This window comes from Monodon monoceros, unplaced genomic scaffold, assembly GCF_005190385.1.
Source record: "Monodon monoceros isolate NGI ecotype Baffin Bay Population unplaced genomic scaffold, NGI_Narwhal_1 Super_Scaffold_14, whole genome shotgun sequence".
Taxonomy (NCBI): Eukaryota; Metazoa; Chordata; class Mammalia; order Artiodactyla; family Monodontidae; genus Monodon; species Monodon monoceros.
The window spans coordinates 5,816,340-5,833,015 of record NW_021703770.1 but is presented as its reverse complement, the minus strand read 5'-3'; the positions used below and the strand labels follow the sequence as shown (position 1 = coordinate 5,833,015).

The 16,676-nt window shown below is 48.9% G+C and overlaps 1 protein-coding gene across 14 annotated transcripts in view; it reads right to left on the bottom strand.

Annotated features, from left to right (window-relative positions):
* ZFAT (zinc finger and AT-hook domain containing) overlaps positions 1–16,676 on the bottom strand; it is a 481,085-nt gene that overhangs the window by 189,278 nt on the left and 275,131 nt on the right. For 12 of the 14 annotated variants that reach the window (XM_029222687.1, XM_029222683.1, XM_029222684.1 and 9 more), the window contains one exon: positions 6,327–7,989. The exons of 1 other annotated variant lie outside the window; for it this stretch is intronic. In XM_029222687.1, coding sequence (XP_029078520.1) covers positions 7,750–7,989 — 240 coding nt within the window. In that variant the 3' untranslated portion in view covers positions 6,327–7,749. Of the gene's footprint in view, positions 1–6,326; positions 7,990–16,676 lie in introns of those variants that run through there. One more of the 14 variants, XM_029222688.1, reaches the window with a different exon arrangement.

Here is a 16,676-nt window from a genome sequence, read left to right as displayed (position 1 = left end):
ACCCAGCGCTGTCCTAAGGACAGATGCAAAGGCCCCGACATAGTAAGTCGTTAACGCCTCGCACCAATTATTTTATCATCCGCGTTAGTGCAATGGTGAGGTGACGTAACCTAACTTCCCAAAGTGACACAAATGCCAAGAGGTGGAGTCAGGTCTTTCTTGTCTGGGCTGGGCTCCTTATTCAGAGCCCGGCCTTCACCCCCTGCGTTAACAGATGACAGCCCAGGAGGAAGGAAAGGCCATCCGGAAGCAGGGCTGGTATTAGGGCTGCCAGCACGTAACTCTGGCTGAAGGGGTGCCTAAGGAACAGAGTCAGGAAAGGATGCGACAGAACCACGCCCCCTTCCCTGCCCTGCCCGACTCCACGGGGATCCTGTAATACAGACAAGGGTCCACCTTTCTGTGTTTCCGGGGCAGGGGGCGGGTAGCCGTGCTAAAATAAATGGTCTGCTGTGTCAAGATAGGTGGTTCTCTGAGAGCAATCGCTCTCCAGGGACAACCCTGCCGGGGGGACAGGGGCCAGACGATGTAATGACACAGATGGAGAGAAGCAGTCTACCGACACAGCAGAATACCGTGAATGGCATCAAATGGCGAAAGTCTCTCCCTTCATCTTTCCTCCCGCCTCCTCCCCCACCTCCTTCTGTGCCGCCTTAGGTCTCGCCAGCAGGCGCCCTGCCCGCCCAGGGCCTTCTCTCCAGGCCAGATGCCCCCACTCGGGGATCTGGCTGGCTGGGGGTGGGATCTGAAGCAGGCAGCCCCCTCCCCATTTCTGGCTTCCCCTCTTACAAGCTATGGCCTGTGGGCAAGCTTCTCGACCTCCAGACACATTCCCTCTTGGTCAGGAAAGGGTGATTGGGAAGCTGCCCCCCGAGGCCTGGTGTGGGAATCGGTGTCCGGCGCGTCCGCACTGGCCCTTGGGCCTCTGTGGCTCGCCATTTCTCAATAGGTCGTGTTTGGTCAAGCCTGGTGTCTTGATGCCCCTTCTCGGCCTGGATCCGGGGCTCAGCTGAGGCTGCGAGGCCCTCCGTGTACCCCTTGGAGCCACACCAGCGTCCCCGTTGGGTCCCTGCAGCATCCCATCCCTTGTTCGCGCCTCTGCCCGCGGACCTGGTGGTGACTTCCTTGAGCCCGGGACCACGTGTCGCTGCGAAGCTGTGCTCCCACAGCTTCACGGCCAGCGCCAGGCCGCTGCAGGCAGTCCATTCGTCTTCGCTGAATCAGGGGCGAGTGGGTGCCCACGAGGCTGTGACAGGCCCAGGAGAGGCAGATGAACGAGGATGTTACCGGGTTAGTAAACAATGGCCAGACATGGGAGCCTCACCCTGCGCACAGGCGAGCAAATGACACATCCCTGTTCACGCTGCCCTCTGCCACTTGCCCGGGACTTTACCAGGAAACCACCGTGAATGACAGGAAGCAGAACAAATATGTATTGTGTTCCTACTATGTGTAACACAATGTGCCACAGTCAGGGTTAACCCTTAAAACGAACTAGGCAAATGGGGCGAAATCATTTACCCCATCGTGTAGATGACGAAACTGATATTCGTAAAGGTTAACCAACATCACAGTGAATCATAAATGGGGAAGCAGGATTCAAACCGAAGCCCACCTTGCCTCCCAAGCACAAGGCCCCCATGACCATTTAAAGTCACTTGTGTTGATAAGTACCCAGGACTGCACATGACCCAGCAGATGTCCGGCGCACGCCCACTGAACAGCAGCCCAGCACAGTTACCATTCTTCGGGGGGTTTTATAAATTAGAAGAATAAGATCTTTTAATGATTTCAGGGTCACTGAGGAGGCAAAGAAAGCGCATGTTGGATGGGACCCTCAGAAATAACCAGCTTTCGAGGGTAGCAGCATGTAGGACTGACCCAGCCCTGAAGGCACCCAGACTCTGAGCTCTGTGGCCTTTCTTGCAGACAGCCAAGAGCTCCTGCTGAGTGGCCTGGGCACCTGCCCCTCCACGTCACATGATCCCACCAGTTCTGGTCCAAGGCCTTGTGTCAGGGGACCTGGGAAGGGCAGGCTCCTCCCTCCAGCCTCACCCCACGGCTTACACCGAGCACATGCAGTTAGACTTTTCCTTTTGTGCATTCATGGTGCATCTTTCCCACGAGATCATGACCATTTTGAGTGCGTCGTTTGAGGGATGTTCATATTTGTGGGCCCCGTGAATAGGAGCACAAATAATAATGGATAATTACAGCGTGTGGGCCAGGTGCTCTGCTAATGGCTTCTTGGGCTCTGTTCAGTTAATGCTCTCAGTAATCTTAGGAGTTAGCAATTATCATCAGACCCCTTTCAGAGATCAGTAAACTAAAACTCAGACAGGCAGAGAACATGCCATGGTCACTCAGAAAAGTGACAGAACTGGATCTGAGCCCAGACTCTGTCTCTGACCTGGGTGCTCAATCATCTCAACAGAACTTACACGGATACTTGGGCAGGATTAATCTCTCTGGAATACCACTCTGACCTTTGCACCCTGGGTCTATTAAATGGCCACTGTGTCCCCATTTAATTTTATTGAGTTACGTTTATTGAATAAAATCAATATCCATCATCTCCAATATCCAACCTATTCCTCTAGGTTCTGGCTTCTGGTTGACCCTTCTGTCTTCCCCCTTAGAGGACCCACCAGCCTAACAGAAACGCTCATGGCTCACCATTCATCCTCCATGCTGTGCCACCCTCAGGGGTCAGCACCACTGTTACTCTTCTTTGGAATCCCCTCCCTCTCCTTCAACTCCACTCCCTGCAAGTGCAAAGTCTATCTAGTTTACAAAGCCCCAATCACAGGCCACCTCCACCACGAAGCTTTTCCTAACTTATCCTGAGTGGGAAGTGTCCTTGCTTCCTCTGAGTTCCAGTGGCACTTCTCGCCTTCCTGGCTTAGGGAAAGCAGCCACTCCCCTCCTTGTATTAGAGCAGCAGCTTTTAAGCTTCCCCCAGGAGGTCCCCTCAGATCTGGCTGGGGTGAGAGGGTGGTGACAATGAAAGCCAAGTGCATGGGGCTATGGACTCCACCCTCTTCATCCAGAACAACTACCACTTCACTTGTTTGTACATCTGCTTATACACCTGCATGAGATTTCATCTGAAGAAAGGGTTCTCGGAGGAAACAAACCTTGACCTCAGTGAGAAGTTACAACTGACACTGCACAAATACAAAGGATCACGAGAAATGACTATGAACCACAAAATGACTATACAGCCCAAAAATGTACAACCTAGAAGGAATGGATAAATTCCTAGAAACGTACAATCTCCTGAGACTGAATCAGGAAGAAATAAAAAATATGAACAAATTACCAGTCATAAAATTGAATCTGTAATAAAAACTCCCAACAAACAAAAGTCCAGGACCAGATAGTTTCACAGGTGAATTCTACCAAACATTTAGAGAGGAGTTAACACCTATCTTTCTCAAACTATTCCAAAAACTTCAACAGAAAGGAACATTTCTGAACTCGGTCTACGAGGCCAGCATCATCAATACCAAAACCAGACAAAGACACCACAAAAAAAGAAAATTACAGGACGATATCACTGATGAACTTAGATGCAAAAATCCTCAACCTAATATTATCAAACCAAATTCAACAATACGTTAAAAGGATCATACACCATGATCAAGTGGGATTTATTCCAGGGATGCAAGGATAGTCCAATATCTCCAAATCAATCAATGTGATACACCATATTAACAAATTGAAAAATGAAAATTATATGATCATCTCAATAGACGCAGAAAAGGCTTTTGGCAGAATTCAGTATATATTTATGATGAAGACTCTCAACAAAGTCGTGTATAGAGGGAGCACACCTCAACATAATAAAAGCCACATATGAAAATCCCACAGCTAATGTCATATTCAATAGTGAAAGCATTTCCTCTACGATCAGGAACAAGACAAGAACGCCCACTCTTGCCACTTTTATTCAACATAGTATTATAAGTCCCCAGCAATAGCAATCAGACAAGAAAAAGAAATAAAAGGAATCCAAATTGGAAAGAAAGAAGTAAAACTGTCACTGTTTGAAGATGACATGATACTATATATAGAAAACCTTAGAGATGCCACCAAAAATCTGTTAGAACTAATAAATGAATTGAGTAAAGTTGCAGGATACAAAATTAATATACAGAAATCTGTTGCATTTCTATACACTAACAGTGAACTATCAGAAAGAGAAATTAAGAAAACAATCCCACTTATAATTACATTAAAAAGAATAGAACACCTAGTAATAAATCTAAACCAGGAGGTAAAAGACCTATATTTGGAAAACTCTAAGACTCTGAAGACAGCACAAACAGATGGAAAGATATACCATGTTCATAGATTGGAAGAATTAATATTGTTAAAATGACCATACTACCCAAGGCAATCTACATATTCAATACAATCCCCACCAAAATACCAATGGCATTTTCACAGAACTAGAATAAATAATCCTAAAATTTTTATGGAAACACAGAAGACCCCAAAGAGCCAAAACACTCTTGAGAAAGAACAATAAAGCTGGAGGTATCACACTCCCTGGTTTCAAACTACACTACAAAGCCACAGTGATCAAAACAGTAAGGTACTGGCACAAAAACAGACACGTAGATCAATGACACAGAATAGAGAACCCAGAAATAAACCCAACTTACATGGATGGTCAATTAATCTGCAACAAAGGAGGCAAGAATATACAGTGGGGGAAAGAAATTTCTCCAATAAATAAACGAAACCTCCAGCTGAGAAAACTGGACAGCTGCATGTAGAAGAATAGAATTAGAACATTTTCTCACACCGTATACAAAAATAAACTCAAAGTGGATTAAAGACTTAAATCTAAGACCTGAAAACATAAACCCCCTAGAAGAAAACATAAGCAGTATGCTCTCTGACACCAGTCAGAGCAATATATATTTTTTTTAATATGTCTTCTCAGACAAGGGAAACAAATGCAAAAATAAACACATGAGAATACATCAAACTAAAAAGCTTTTGCACCATAAAGGAAGTCATCAACAAAATGAAAAGGCCACCTACTACTGAACGGGAGAAAATATCTGCAAACAGTATATCAGATAAGGGGTTAATATCCAAAATATCCAGAGAACTCATACAACTCAACATCAAAAATAAACAAACAACCCGATTGAAAAATGGGCTGAAGACCTGAATAGAAATTTTTCCAAATAAGACATACAGATGGCCAACAGACACATGAAAAGATGCTCACTGTCACTAATCATCAGGGCAATGCAAAGGAAAACCACAACGAAATATCGTCTCACTCCTGTCAGAATGGCTGTTATCAAAAAAGCAGCAAATAACAAGTGTTGGTGAGGATGTGGAGAAAAGGGATCCCTTGTGCACTGCTGGTGAGAATGCAAATTGGTGCAGCCACTATGGAGAACAGTATGCCAGTTCCTCAAAAAATTAAAAATAGAACTACCATACAATCAGCAATTCCACAACTGGGTATTTTTTCAGAACAAAAACAAAAATACTAATTCAGAAAGATATATGTACCCCTATGTTCACTGCAGCATTATTTTCAATAGCCAATATATGAAAGCAACCTAAGTGCCCATCAACAGATGAATAGGTAAAGAATATGTGGTATATCTACACAATAGAACATTACTCCACCATAAAAAAAGAATGGAATCTAGCCATTTGTGACACCATGGATGGACTTAGAGGGTATTATGCTAAGTGCAATAAGTTAGATAAAGACAAATACCATATGATTTCACTTATATGTGGAATCCAAAAAACAAATGAACAAACGTAACAAAACAGAAACAGACTCAGAAACAGATACAGAAAACAAACAGGTGGTTGCAGAGGGGAGAGGGGTTGGAGGGGTAAGTGAAATATGTGAGGGAGATTAAGAGGTACAAACTTCCAGTTACAAAACAAATGAGTCATAGGGATGAAATGTACAGGATGGAGAAATATAGTCAATAACTGTGTAATAACTTTGTAGGATGACGGACAATAACTAGACTTACTGTGGTGATCATTTTGTAATGTATAAAAATATCCCATCACTATGTTGTGTACCTGGAACTAACGTAGTGTCGTAGGTCAATTATATGTCAAGAAACAAACAAACAAACACGACACACAGGCTTCTAAACATTAAGAGAAAAAAAATCCATCGTTTCGTTGTACCATTTATCTTTACCAAGACTGGTAAAAATCCACCACCCTTATTAGAGAAATAACTCAAAGTTCATTCTTTACTGAAAATGGGTCAGTAATGTCTTCCTTGGAAACAAAGGACAGCAAACCATTGTAGGATTAAAAATAATTCTCAAGCTTTTTCTTCATTTGTTACTGAATCAAAAGTTTTGGCTGTTTTTAGTGCCCGAAGAGCATCAAAAACGTTGTTTCAGATGAACAGTTTTGTGAACCGTCCTATGTAATATAGATGATTTCACTGTCTAGTCTAGAAATGTGAAAATCTAAAACCATGAGGCAATAGCTTGGTATTTTACAACTTAAAAGGATGGTTTATTCAAACAATTGGTTAGAATCACTATAAATTAAATAAAATTTCATTTGATAGAAAAAAGATCTTGACCTCAGTGAGCTGGATGTTGGGTGACGATGTCAGGAGACCCCGGGGCTGGACAGGGGGCAGTAGGATTCGCCTCGGTGCCTCCACAAAGCTGTCACACGGCAGAGGCGCCAAAAGGTACGGGATTTATCACGAGCACCTGGACTAAAAGGCAGTCGGACTAGAGAGCATCACGGAGGCTCCTGACTGTCGGTTTACTTCTCCTCCCAAGGTGGGAAGGGGCTGCAGCAAACCCAATGCGAGGTGCCAGGACGTGGGGCGTAAGACCGTTAACCTCAAACAGTGGCCCCAAAGCAAGGCTAATGCTTCAGAGGGAGAACGAGCATCACTGTCACATTTTGAGGGCCTGGGTCTCAGAGGGGGTTCTCCTGGGTGGGGTCCAAATCCCAGATTCTGACTTGGGAAGGGGAGAGGTAAACCCACCAACCTAACAGAGGAGAAGTACTCAGGCAGAGAATGCTTTTATTCTATCCAACTCACCTCCGTAGAGTAGGAGGTGAATAGGAGAAAGTGCATTTATTTTAAAAGCAAAAGAATTCCAAGGTAGTAAGCCGACACCACCACCTGTGATGGGAGCGGGAGGGCCGTCAAACCACCCTTACTTCACATGATAGTAAGCGCCCTTGATGCCTGAGGAGGGTAGAACTGTGTAGATAACCCCTCGCCTCTTTTCTCTCACAGGTGATTCAAACACCGTAAGGTCACTTTCTCTGACAGCTGTCTCCTGGTTACCAGGCTGCAGAGCAGTCCCAGGTAAAGATTCAGCACCCAGACAGGGGTCAAGGAGTTAGGCTGTGATTCAGGGAAGACGCTGATGAGAATTGGGGGTCTCTGTTCGACACTTGAAGCAAAGGGGCTATGCGGTACGGGCCATGTTTGGGGAGTTGAGGCACAGGTCTTTCTGGAAGCAGACGACGCGGGGGGAAGGTGCGTGTGCCTGTGCTGGGGGCAGCGCTCCTGTGTCGCTGGTGATGCCGATCCCTCGCCCACCCAAAGCCAGGCCAGGAGAGCCCCACGCGGCTGCCAGGGTGGACAGTGCAGAGGAGAGCCTGGGAGAGCACTACTCTGGGGCCTCCCCGCCCTGGCTGTCCGGGGGGCTGCACAGAGGCCGGCAGCCCTGCCCCGTGGCGCTGTCCCACACTGCGTGTCCTCTAGAGCTCCGGGGCCGGCTGCCCCACAGCCTGCTCCTCCACGGGCTGCATGGCCTCCTGCACGTAGACGATGAACTCCGAGGCCTCCCCGCCCTGTGTGTAGACGGTTACCGTCTCAATGCCCTCCACGTCGCCAGAGGACACCACCAAGTGATGCTGCTCAGCCAGCTCCACGGAGGCCTGCTGGAGGGTCTCCTGGATCATGACCGTGTGGTTGGAACTGGGCTCCTCGTCCGTGACCTGTGGGAGGGCAAGAGAAAGGTCACACGGGCCCCACTTCCAGGTCCAGCAGGACAAGAGAATCACAGCGACTGCCTATGGAGCATCTGGCACATTCCAGGAGCTGGTCCTTCCTGCACAGAATCATCTCAGCAATGCTCTACGCTTGCTCTCACCCCCGGTTTATAGATGAGGAGAGCGGCGCTCACCGGTGCAAAGTAACGTGGTCAGGGGCCCCAGCTGGGGCTAATGGTGGAACCCAAGTTCAAACACCCAGTCCAAGCTCTTCTCGTGATGCCTCCCAGAGGCGTGGGAGTTGCCGAGGCACTCTAGGAGTTACTTCCTGCAACCGTGTAGAGGGCTGGGTGCGGGGTCTCCTGGAAATTCATAGCTGGTCCATTTGGTGGTGAAAAAGGGACTAGTTTATCCTGGCTTATCTGTCTCTCCACACACTCTGGGAGCTCAGCTCTGTGTATGAAGAAGATCAACAGCACACCAGGCAGGAGTACACGCCCTTGCACGCCTGGTTTTGCCCAGGTGTCGTCCACCAACACTAGTGCCTCAGAGCCACAGGAGGGGTCTGCTGATGGGCACTCACTGCCCCGGGGCTCTGTCAGTGGAGGGGCCTGCTCACTCCTACGGGCGGGCCTTTCTCTGTAGCTCCAAGCAGGCAGATTCCAGACAAGGCCAAATTCCAGCTGGTGCTAAGGCCCCAGCTCCCTGACTGTGCATTCTGGTCTGTTTTACAACTGTCTTTGATTTTGAGAAGAGCAATGATACAAACAACATGGGAAAGATTTAGAAAGTGTTGAGACCCTAAGAGCTGCAAAAATGACTGAAGGATTAGAAAACCAGCCCAGGAGGACAGTGAAGGGGCCTGGACTTGCTGAGCTGGGGAACGAGAGCCCTCAGATGTAGGGAGGGATGTCACAGAGACCGGCCTTCCCCAGGGGGTCCGAAAGGCGAGGTGGAAAGAACTTTGACCTGCACTTCGCGGGGCTTAGCTGTGAGCCTTGCCCACTCTCCCCTATGACTCTCAGGTGTCTCATCTGTAAAATAGGGACGAAAATGCCCACTTCAGAGAATGGCTAGGAGAACTGAAGAAGATTCCGTATGCAAAGTGGGTGCTTAATAACATCACCGCGCTTTTGGTGTCTTCATTCGTGTACTGAACAACGTTTTCTTAAGGTACTGCGGCATGTCAATTATTCATTCATTCAACAAAACCTTTGTCATTTTATCAGGTCCCAGCGGACTGAGCTCCATGAGGGCTAAGACGGCACTGCCCTGGCACAGCTCTTCTCCCAGAACCAGGTGGGCAGGGCGGATGCCTGGCACGGAGCAAGAACCCAGTATTTGTGCAACGATGCTCCACTGGGTGCAGGTGCCCTGATGGGCGCTCAGGCAGCACATGGCGGAAAACCAGTCTAGCGGGGCAGACACAGGAACCGAGCGATGCTCTGACAGAGTGCCAGGGCAGCCTCCGGAGGAGGCATGGGATGGGACTCCAGGCAGAGAGGGCAGAAGGAGCAATGACTCCCAGGACGCCCAGGAGAGACTGGAAGCAGTGGGTTTGCTCAGGTGGCCTCCGTGAGCTCCCATTCATGACGCTTCTGACTCCCTTCCCAGCTGGAGCCTGGCGTGGGACGGTCTCCTCCCTGCCTGGCCCTCTGTAACAAGCCACGACCCCACGCCGTCTCTGGGAACGCCCCATGGGGCTTCCAGGGGTCTCCCTCGGCCCTGTGCCTGTGTCATTCCCTGACAGCAGGAAGGGCTGTGTCAGACGGGGTCATGTATAATGCAGAGAAGAAAATGGACGAGGCACCTCTGCGGTGGGCTCCACACAAAGTTACTGATTGGAAGGAACCTTTAACTTGGACTGACGGAATTTACCAGAAGCTAGAGAGATACCCTGAGTGCAAAGTATTAATCCATTTAGCCTGGGCTGTTTTTCTGCAGTAGATGGAGGCCTTTTTCTTCTTCTTCTTTTACTGTTTGTTTCAATTTCATTTAAATGGGAAAATGTACTGTGAACCGAGACTTTATAAGTAAATATTGATTTATTTCACTTTGAAAGAAGGTACCTGACAGAAGGGTGGGAAAGGGGGAAGGAATACTCAACAAATGCTTTCCTCTTAACTGTCAGTAAATTCTACATGAAGAAAGAAGTCAGGCGGCATGGGTGATTTATGCTGGGGTCCCAGCCTCAGGTGCGCAAAACAAGCTGATGTACTTCAGGTAAACAGATGACACAATGGTGACAAAGAAAAAGGGTGAGATCAACCAATACACGAGCTTTGAGATACCCTCCTGGCACTGTCGTTCACACACAGTGATTGCCATCATCAGAAATGAAGCCTAAAATGAGGAAGACGTCCAGCCTAAGATTTCACTCTCCTCTTGGACAACTCTAGCGCCTCGATGGCTGAGTACTGACAAGGGCTGACACTACTGCCCCGGACAAAGAGATCCCTGCCAGGCCCAGGGCTTTGATGAGCAGAGGCTGCAGCTCCTGTTCCCATGGCAGCGGGGTGGACACACACCCAGGAGCCGTCCCAGGAGGTCCCAGGACGACTGAGGCATGGCCACTGCCCACAGATGTGGAAGAAGGGCAGAAACCAACATGAGGCCACCGTGCTCGAAATAAGGGCAATCACATGCTAACTCTGTCACATCAGGGCCCGGGGCCACTTCGTGGAAGGCGCTGTCTGCAGATGGTGGGAAAAGGCATGGCAGGCTGAGGGAAGGCGGCAAAGGGCAGGCATGTGCCCACAGTCCCACCAGGGCCACTGCCACCTCCCAGTCACCAAGCCCACTGGGCAGAGTTCCATCCTCACCTCTCCACACAGTCCTTTGCTGTCTGACACTGCTGAGCCAACCTCAGCTTTACTCACTGAGACGCCCTCTTCGCTGCTTCCACAACCCTCCGATTCCAGGCTTCCCCATCACGCTTCTCGTGCCCTCCCTCAAAGCCTGGAGGACTCCTACATCCCCATCCTGCGTCTCCTACGGGCTCCTCGTCTGCACTGAGGTTTTGCTCCTAGCTGAGCAAGGGACCCCAGACCTCGAGTGTGTCTGCACAGGGGAGGCTCCCAGGGGCTGTGTGTCTGTCTACTGCTAATTATAAGAGTAAAATAAACTTTCCAAACACGGTCCGTTGGGCTTAATTCAGCAGACAGAGTGACGAAGACAAAGATAAATGTCCAGTTCACAGAAGTCCTGCGAAGAGTGGCCCTCCAGATGACACAGCTGTAACAGGCGGGGCGTCCAAAGCCTAACTCACCACAAGTTCACGTTGTAACGAGCTTGCGTGAGCAGCTCCGCCGGCCCCGGAGAGGCCCCGCTTCACGTACGGCTGAAGAAACAGGAGCCAGGGGTGGAGGAGGGCTGCGTTACAGAGGGAGGCACGGAGGCTCCCTGCAGAGCAAGCCCCTCCTCCCACTTCCCGCACTCTACCTGTTACATGATTCCCACTCTGTTTGTTGTCTGGCTTTGTGTTTCTGCAAACCATGGCATTCCTTCCCCGTCCCCGTGAAACCCAGTGGACACTCTCCCGGCCTCATCCCAATCATTTGCGCGCAGCATCTCGTGGCTTTTGCGCGTCTCTGAATGAAACCTCTAACGATTGGTGACTCATCTAAGGTCAAACAGCTGGAAAGTAGCAAAATCCGGACGTTAGTCTGGGTGACCTCAGGTCCAGGGACCTTCCTCAGCTGCTGTAGTGTGGCAGCGACTAAAGGGATTACATGCCATAGATCAACAGGGTTGAATTATTACTCTTTACCCACCCCAATCAGTCTATGGCTGGCTGTATAGCTCTCGACCATTTTCTTTGTTCAAAACCATCACTCTAGCAGTTTAATCTACTAGCACAGGCTTACAATTGTTCTCCACGGTAGAAATAATCTGGCTTCACAGTGTCATTATCCCCGAGATGGGTGCTCCATCTTCCCCAAGTGCTGTACCTAACACATCTTCCAGCTGAATTATCGGCAGCATAGACAGCTTAATGGAAAACCTTAACCTACAGGACTGTGCAAATTATTCACTAAGTCAGCCTCTGAGTTCTGCAGCTCTGCCTACCTCAAGTGTTTCAGAATCTAGACCAGATCTCTAACAGACCAGGGTACTCTGCTGGGCTCTGTACTCGTGGGAGAGCAGCTTCCCACCGAGACCCCATCTCCTCCACGGAGATGACGGCGGCTAAGGGATAGCTGGGATGTGGGTGGGGTCGCTTGTGCCCCAGTCTGCACACCTCTGCTCCGCTGCACCGCCTCCCAAATACACAGACAGGGCCCTGTCATCTAAGACGTGGATGCTCAGCACCTCCCGCATGCCCTACAGGCTCTGCGATAAGTGAGAAAAGGCTTATGTGTGAATGAGTGAAGAGGGCAGCACACAACCCTACGTGCCACACTGTGTGTCCCCTCACTGAGCACAGCCCCTTAGGCATCCGTGCCCGGCCAGACCCTGCCTGGTCGGAGCTGCCGCCCCATGCCCAGTGCCCTCCTGGCCTCCTGGGTCCTCCCCCAGCGTGGCTGCCCTGCTCGGAGCCCCTCCCTCACTCCCTTTGGGCTCCCGCTCCATTGTCACCGCGTCCAACAGGACTTCCCAGAGCCACCCCGCTAGCAGCAGCAGCAGCCTCGGGCACACTCCGGCCTCTCCTGCCCTCGTTCCTTCACTGCACTGTCGCCCCTGGGAGTCACATCACCTGTTCATCTACCTGCTCATCATCGTGAGCTTCATGAAAGCAGGAACCTGGGCTGTGTTTTGGCCACTTTATTCCAGCACCTGTGATGTGGCCTGGCACGAGGAAGGGCCTAGCCAGTACCTCCTGAACAGATGGCATCGGGCTCCACACCCGCACCAGAGGGGGGTCGGCACCCCTCGTGGGCGTCTATGTGCTGTACAACCATGAGCCCCTCTTCTCTTTTTTCTGTCACCTAAATTTTTAAAATAATACAGTCCTTTAATAACTGGGAAAAATGAGGCAAAAAGCAAGAAAGGAAAAAAGAAAAAGAAGGAAGACGCAGAATTGCTTCTTCCAAAAGCCACAAGGTGTTTTGGCCGAGAAAACATTTTCCTTCAAAAGCACAGGATGGTTCTCAGCGCCGTGCTGGGCACAGAGCAGGCACTTTGAAAAGCTGTGGAGAAACTAAACTCTCAAGAGAAGCGCATCAGGGGGAGGTGAGAAGAGGGTGGGCACGCAGCCTGCACCACGAGAGAAGACGAGGCAAGAGGTCCCAAGTCAGCGTTTCCTCCTGTACCAGCAGGAATGACAGTTACTATGCAGAGTGAACGCAGCAAACCCTGCGGAAGGTGGATGCAGACACTGGAGCGAGGCCGGTTTTCTAAGGAGACGAGGTCTGATTTTGAAGAGAGCTTGCAGCGTAAGCGCTCCTTGCCGGGGTCCTCACGTGTGATCAGGCCCTACGGAGCCTCACCTGATGATAACGTCCAGCAGGCAGGCAGGCAAAAGTTATCAGGCCCAGAGCGAGTGACACACCAGAAGAGGGACAGAAGACAAGCTTTAAAATCGGAAGCAGATCTGAAGGACCAGGGCTTGCAATGGTCTGCTGGCCAGGAAAGGTGCTACCGTGGCTGCAGCAGGGATGCGCGGTTATATTAGCACCTGTGCTGCAAGACAGACAGACCGTGGCCTCTGTATGGACAACTCTGAACGGTCAGCCATTTACTGAATAAGCCACCTGACAAGCCTCTGGCTCTCATCTGTCATATGCTGAGTCCCCATGTACTTCAGATGCCCTCTCAGCCTCCTGTTCTAAGGAGAATTTAATGTGTCAGACACTCTGCTGGAAGCTGGAAACAGAACTGTGCGCCCCCCCATGCCCCCATCCTGAAAGGGCTTGCAGACTAGTGGAGGGGGCAGACAGGACACTTCTCCTGGACCCCCAGGGTGGGCAGAGGGCAGAGTGGGCAGTGGTCAGGGGTGGTTTCCTGAAGGAGATGCCCCGGTCTTGAACACGGTAGCATTTCCAATAATCAGAAGAACGTGAACATTTTCTAAGGTCCCTTCCACGGTGGAAATTCTCGGCCTCTATGATACGGTAAGAATTAGAGGGCTGCAGACAAAAATCCAAACACTACAACCAGACAAGAATGAAAAAGAACACCTGGCAGTGTCTTGCATGGCCCGCCGAGCTGAGGTGGCCCTGCCGCCATTTCGCAGGAGCAACAGTGGTCTAAAGGTCTGCACGAGGCCTCTGCATGCTGCACCCTACGAGCAAGTGACACTAGCCCATGCACAAACAAAAAGAGAAAAAAAGAGCATTGCAAAGAAGATGGTGGAGTAGAAGGATGTGCACTCACTCCCTCTTGTGAGAGCACCGGAATCACAGCTAACTGCTGAACAGTCATCGACAGGAAGACACTGGAACTCACCAAAAAAGATACCCCACATCCAAAGACAACGGAGAAGCTGCAGTGAGACGGTAGGAGGGGCGCAATCACAATAAAATCAAATCCCATAACCACTGGGTGAGTGACTCACAAACTGGAGAACACTTATACCACAGCAGTCCACCCACTGGAGTGAAGGTTCTGAGCCCCACAACAGGCTTCCTAACGTGGAGGTCCAGCAACGGGAGGAGGAATTCCTAGAGAATCAGACTTTGAAGGCCATTGGGATTTGATTGCAGGACTTTGACAGGACTGGGAGAAACAGAGACTCCACTCTTGGAGGGCACACACAGGGTAGTGTGCGCATCGGGACCCAGGGGAAGGAGCAGTGACCCCAGGGGAGACTGAACCAGACCTACCTGCTAGTGATGGAGGGTCTCCTGCAGAGGCGGGGGGTGGCTGTGGCTCACCGTGAGGAAAAGGACACTGGCAGCAGAAGTTCTGGGAGGTACTCCTTGGCTTGAGCCCACCCGGAGTCCACCATTAGCCCCACCAAAGAGCCGGGTAGGCTCCAGTGCTGGGTTGCCTCAGGCCAAACAACCAACAGGGAGGGAACCCAGCCTCACTCATCAGCAGTCAAGTGGATTAAAGATTTACTGAGCTCTGCCCACCAGAGCAACAGCCAGCTCTACCCACCACCAGTCCCCCCCATCAGGAAACTTGCACAAGCCTCTTAGATAGCCTCATCCACCAGAGGGCAGACAGCAGAAGCAAGAAAAACTACAATCCTGCAGCCTGTGGCACAAAAACCACATTCACAGAAAGATAGACAAGGTGAAAAGGCAGAGGGCTATGTACCAGATGAAGGAACAAGATAAAACCCCAGAAAAACAACTAAATGAAGTGGAGATAGGCAACCTTCCAGAAAAGAATTCAGAATAACGATAGTCAAGATGATCCAGGACCTCAGAAAAAGAATGCAGGCAAAGATGGAGAAGATGCAAGAAATGTTTAACAAAGACCTAGAAGAATTAAAGAATAAACAAACAGAGATGAACAACACAATAACTGAAATGAAAAATACACTAGAAGGAATCAATAGCAGAACAACTGAGGCAGAAGAACGGATAAGTGACCTGGAAGACAGAATAGTGGAAATCACTGCTGCAGAACAGAATAAAGAAAAAAGAATGAAAAGAAATACAGACAGCCTAAGAGACCTCTGGGACAACATTAAATGCACCAACATTTGCAATATAGGGGTCCCAGAAGGAGAAGAGAGAGAGAAAGGACCAGAGAAAATATCTGAAGAGATTATAGTGGAACACATGGGAAAGGAAATAGCTACCCAATTCCAGGAAGCGCAGAGAGTCCCAGGCAGGATAAACCCAAGGAGAAACACACCGAGACACACAGTAATCAAACTGACAAAAATTAAAGACAAAGAAAAATTATTGAAAGCAGCAAGGGAAAAACGACAAATAACATACAAGGGAACTCCCATAAGGCTAACAGCTGATTTCTCAGCAGAAACTCTACAAGCCAGAAGGGAGTGGCATGATATATTTAAAGTGATGAATGGGAAGAACCTAAAACCAAGATTACTCTACCCAGCAAGGATCTCATTCATATTCAACAGAGAAATCAAAAGCTTTACAGACAAGCAAAAGCTAAGAGCATTCAGCACCACCAAACCTCCTCTACAACAAATGCTAAAGGAACTTCTCTAAGTGAGAAACACAAGGGAAGAAAAGGACCTACAAAAACAAACCCAAAACAATTAAGAAACTAGTAATAGGAACATACATATCTATAATTACCTTAAATATGAATGGATTAAATGTTCCATCCAAAACACACAGGCTCACTGAATGGATACAAAAACAAGACCCATATATATGCTGTCTACAAGAGACCCACTTCAGACCTAGGGACACATACAGACTGAAAGTGAGGGGATGGAAAAAGATATCCCATGCAAATGGAAATCAAAAGAAAGCTGGAGTAGCAATACTCATATCAGATAAAATAGACTTTAAAATAAAGAACGTTACAAGAGACAGGGAAGGACACTACATAATGATCAATGGATCAATCCAAGAAGAAGATATAACAATTATAAATATATATGCACCAACATAGGAGCACGTCAATACATAAGGCAAATGCTAACAGCTATAAAAGAGGGAATCGACAGTAACACAAAAATAGTGGGGGACTTTAACACCAATGGACAGATCATCCAGACAGAAAATTAATAACGAAACACAAGCTTTAAATGACACATTAGACCAGACAGACTTAACTGATGTTTATAGGACATTCCATCCGAAAACAGCAGATTACAC